This window comes from Antrostomus carolinensis, unplaced genomic scaffold (assembly GCF_000700745.2).
Source record: "Antrostomus carolinensis isolate BGI_N321 unplaced genomic scaffold, ASM70074v2 scaffold31536, whole genome shotgun sequence".
NCBI classification, from domain to species: Eukaryota; Metazoa; Chordata; class Aves; order Caprimulgiformes; family Caprimulgidae; genus Antrostomus; species Antrostomus carolinensis.
Genome location: NW_010321674.1, coordinates 1 through 4,925, shown reverse-complemented (window position 1 = coordinate 4,925; position 4,925 = coordinate 1). Strand labels below are relative to the sequence as shown.

General features: G+C 54.2%; 1 protein-coding gene across 1 annotated transcript; it reads right to left on the bottom strand.

Annotated features, from left to right (window-relative positions):
* Nucleotides 1–1,584: 1,584 nt before the first annotated feature.
* LOC104518496 (carboxypeptidase A1) lies at nucleotides 1,585–4,922 on the bottom strand (the record flags this gene model as incomplete). The annotated part of the gene is made up of 10 exons (XM_010170034.1): nucleotides 1,585–1,772; nucleotides 1,916–2,000; nucleotides 2,653–2,852; nucleotides 3,229–3,316; nucleotides 3,542–3,652; nucleotides 3,781–3,882; nucleotides 3,970–4,071; nucleotides 4,358–4,459; nucleotides 4,545–4,679; nucleotides 4,902–4,922. Coding segments are annotated over 10 exons (1,134 nt in total), but the record flags the coding sequence as incomplete, so codon positions are not given.
* Between the last annotated feature and the right edge of the window lie 3 nt (nucleotides 4,923–4,925).

Sequence of the window (4,925 nt, the reverse complement as noted above, 5' to 3'; positions counted from 1 at the left end):
AGTGCTTCCACCACACCAGTATGGGCTGGGTCACCTAGAAATCATCTGAAACTACCCAGTGACAAAGTGGAGTTGTCTGCTAGAGACATCATAGGTGGTTCATCCATCAAAGAACCTACAAATCCATCAAAGAACCTACAAATCCATCAAGATGATGGCAAAGTACATTCAGTTCTTCTTTTGATGCCCTGCATTTGGAGGATCTCAAGCAGCTTGGACTAGTTTTCTTCATCTATTGCAGGAGGTTTTCATGCAGCCCAGAGCAGGCAGGGATTTTGGATGTCTCCCACAGCTGGAGAGGAAAATCAGGACTTGAAGCCAACACACATGATCCCAACACTCATCTCTGTTTTCAGACAGATGCATTATGATAGAGTCATCAAATGTTGTGAGTTGGAAGGACCCACAAGGATCATCCAGTCCAACTCCTGGCCCTGCACAGGACAAGCCCAACATTCACACCATGTCCCTCAGGGCCTTGGCCAAATGCTGCTGGAATCTTGTCAGGCTTGGTGCCATGAGCACCTCCCTGGGGAGCCTGTGCCAGTGCTCCACCACCCTCTGGCTGCCTCAAGAACCTTTTCCTCATGGCCAACCTCACCCTCCCCTGCCACATCTTCCTGCCATTCCCTCTGCTCCTGGCATTCGTTGGTGGCCAGAGAGAAGAGATCAGCACCTGCCCCTCCTCTGCCCCTTGTGAGGAAGTTCTAGACCCCCATGAGATCTCCTCTCAGTCTCCTCTTCTCCAGGCTGAACAAACCAAGTGCCTTCAGCCTCTCCTCACACCCTTCCCCTCTAAACCCTTCCCCAATGTTGTGTCCCTCCTCTGGACACTCTCCAGCAGCTTTAGATCCTTTTTCTCCTGTGGTGCCCAAACTGCCCCCAGTGCTGGAGGTGAGGCCGCCCCAGTGCAGAGCAGAGCGGGACCATCCCCTCCCTGGCCTGGCTGGCAATATTTTATAATTTATTACAACCATGACAACATTTTCATGTGCTCGTGGAGTTGAAGTATCTCCTGCCTGCCCCCAAGGTGGGACCCTGCGTGCTCTACCCGTCCATCTTTCAAGCGCATAGTAAACAGTTGGCTCAGCTCTCCTGGGCACATCCAGTTAAACCCATCAGGTGGTATCATTTTTCAGGCAACCCCTTAGACCATCTACAAACTAAATTATGGGGGAGATGCTGCTACATTCATTATTTTTATTTCATAGAATGGTTTGGGTTGGAAGGGACCTGAAAGATCATCCAGTTCCAACCCCCCTGCCATCAGCAGGGACACCTTCCACTAGACCAGGTTGCTCAAAGCCTCATCCAACCTGGCCTTGAACACTTCCAGGGAGGAGCAACCACTTTCTTCTACCCCACACTATTTTCATCCCCTTTTAATCCCCATTTTGGGTCACTGGGCCAAAACATGCTGGTTTTTTGGCCGCTGCCACGTGTGCCCAGAGGAGCATTGAGTCAATCTCCAAAAAACAACCCCAAAACAAACCAAAAAAGCCATTTCTGATCCTTCTCAGATTTATTTATTGCTTTTTTTCTACCCCCACAGCTAATTCAACCATGGCTTGGGCTCCTGATCCTTTAGTAGGGATGGTCCACCGTGTATTGCATGATGACCTTCAGCGCCAGCCACGTCTCCTGGGCGGTCGGGACGATCTCTTTGGCGGGGAGCAGGAACCCGTAACGCCCCGTGTCCCTCAGCTCGAAGGTGAAGGAGTATTTAATACCCTGTTCATAGGTCCAGTCGATGGTTCCTCCACTGGCTTTATCTGGAGAAACAACCAGAGGGATGTGAAATGTTGGTCGCTCTGCGTCATACGGGTGTTTCATGGGACCTTTTGGTGAGGTGTGAGGGATGATTTGGGTTTCTTTTGGGGGGGAATTGTTGTTTCTCCACCTCCCTGTTACTTACAGATGGTGGTGATGATGCTGCCGTACTTGTATTTAGTGCCGTACAGAGAAGACAGAGCTGCCACCGCTTTCTCGGAAATCTCGTGCTGGGAATAGACAGGAGAGAGAGAGATGAGGTAGAGAAGGGGAAAGCTGGTGAGATACAACCTGCAGGAGAGGGTTTGTGTTAGTGCTTCAGGCAAAAGTGCTTCCTGGAGAAAAGGAGGCTGAGGGGAGACCTTGTGGCTCTGTCCAAGTCCCTTGGAGGAGGGTGGAGAGAGGTGGGGGTGGGTCTGTTCAACCAAGGCCCAAGGGACAGGCCAAGAGGAAATGGGCTCCAGTTGTGGCCAGGGCAGTTGAGATGGGATGTGAGGAAGAATTTCTTTGCTGAAAGGGTTCTGAGGCATTGGAAGGGGTTGCCCAGGGCAGTGGTGGAGTCCCCATCCCTGGAGGGATTGAAGAGTGGTGTAGACACAGTGCTGAGGGACATGGGTTAGTCATAGGGGACTGGTCAGTGATGGGTTTATGGTTGGACTCGATGATCTTGAAGGGCTTTTCCAGTCTGGGCAATTCTGAGATTCTTGGGCCAAGATGCCCAAGCTCAGTCCCCTTGGCCTGGGGTTCTGGCAGAGGAGCCAGGGCTTCTTCCTGGCTTGCCAATGCCCCCTTCATGATGCACAATGAAGGTTGCTCCTCCTTGGATGAGGAGAGCAGCCTTGCATCAACCCAACCCTCTTCCAACCTTCCCATCAGCCCTACCAGTTCCTTCTGGTCAGGCACTGGGGTGGTGGTGTAGCCGTAGGGGTAGAGCAGGAGCTGGGAGTAGCTGTGGATGGAGACGAAAGCCTTGATGTTCCCGTGGCTCTTCACAAAGTCTACGATGGCCTTCACCTCGGGCTCTGAGTTGGCGTAGGGTCCATGGTACGTCTCTGAGCAGGGGTTTCCACTGGCCCCAGACCCTGTGGAGAGATGAAAACACCATTTGGTGGCTTTGGTGGCAGTTGAGTGGTTCAGAAAGTCACAAAGGCAAAGGGACTTCTCCATTTCCAAGCCCAAGAACTTTTCCCAGCCCTCAGCTGCTTGGTGGCCAGCAAGGAACACTCTTGGGGCTCCTCCTAGATGTTTGCATGATGGTTTTCACTTGTGATCCCCACCACTTTGGTCACTAGGGGACACCAAAACCCTGGTGGAAACCAAACCCACATCTCTGCCAGGGAGAGCAAATCTCATCCCTTCCCCAGGGGACATCAGTGGATCTTTCTGAGCCAGAAATGGCCTCAGAGCTTCCACTTGGAAGGTGGAACCCCCCAACAGGGTGAATGGGAGAGGTCTCACCTCCAAAACCTGCGTCCCAGTTGCGGTTGGGGTCCACACCGACGCAAATGCTTGAGTGCTTGGACCTGGTCTTGCGCCACATGCGATTCTAGAAGAGCAGAACCATCTCAGCTGGTTTCCAGGGCTGGAGTTCCACCAGCCTGGAGCAAACAGAGGGGCTGAGGGATCACAGTGCTCCCCTTCCCACCCCATGAAAATGTAGACAAGGAGAATTTGAGCTTTCAGGAGCCTCCATGTGCAGCACCCCAATCCTGGTTCCAAACCCCACCCAGCGTGGCCATAGGAGGTCGGGAGAGGAAAGCTGGGGTGATACCTGGCTTTGAGTGAAGGCGAAGCCATCTGGGTTGGTGACAATCTCCAGGAAGATGTCCATCTTGTCCAGGATGGAGGCCAGACCTTCGTCATTCTCATGATCCTGGACAATCTAGAGAGGAGAGCAGTTTTGAGGCTCCCTGGTGCTGCTGAAGGGCTCTCTGTAGGGTCAGCCACCCATCATCCATGATGGCTCTAGGACCTGGTGGCCCTCTGGGGATGTCCAGGAGGTCCCTGTACCTTCTTGGCGAACCAGACACCGCTGGCCTGTGTCACCCACTCGCGGGAGTGGATACCGGTGTCAATCCAGATGGCCGGGCGGTTCGTCCCACCTTTGCTGAACTGGAAGAGCAGAGAGGGGTGGGTCAGCTCTGCTCCTGTCCCCAATCCCCCCCCCTCCAATCACCCCATGAACCCCCAGATCTTCACCTTGAGCACGTAGATGGGGCGGTTCTCCGTTGACCGGCCGATCTCAATCTTGCTGACCAGGTGTGAGTTTTCAGCCACCAGCAGGTCCATGAAGGCGTAGATCTGGAGGTGGAGGAGAAGGATTTGGAGGTGACACTTGGCTCATCCCCTGCTCTTGGTGCACATGGAGCAAAGGGCTTTGCAAGGACAAATCCAGTTGTGGATGTCCCCTCCCTGGAAGTGTTGAAGGCCAGGTTGGATGAGGCTTTGAGCAACCTGGTCTAGTGGAAGGTGTCCCTGCTGCTGGCAGGGGGGGTGGAACTGGGGGAGCTTTAAGGTCCCTTCCAACCCAAACCAGTCTGGGATTCCATGATTCCCCCAAAATACCCCAAATCTCGTGCTTTCTCACCTCGTCCAGGCTGTGGTAACTGGCATAGTTGAAGGTGTTGGTGGAAAGCGGCAGCCAGCGGCGTTCACGAAGCATCTCCATCTGCTCATCGTCCACCAGCGCCTGGGGAAGAGGGATCAGGATGAGACCTCAGCCTCTGCTGTGCCAAGACCCCACGTCTCACCCCTTCCCTTCCACCACCGCTGACCTGCACGTCCTCGATCATGATGGAGTAGGAGATGCCGTTGGCCTCCAGGTGGGCTTTGAGGGGCTGCAGGCTGGGGAAGGGCACGCGGACATCGACCGGGTGCCCGACACCACGAGTTGCCAACCAGAAATCCAGCTGGAGGGGGTGAAAGCAAGATGGGGGGGTCAGATCCAGCTTTGAGCTGTCCCCTCCTGCACCATCTTCTCTCTTGCTTTTCACCAACTGGTTCCCATCATCCCATATCCAGCCCCCCCCAGCCACATCCCTGCTCTACAGCTTGGCTTGGGGGGGTGCAAAGGATGGGACACAGGCTCTGGGGGTGTCCCCAAAAGCCACCCCAGTCATTGCACACAGTACCTGCAGGTCCTCAAGGTCCTGCAG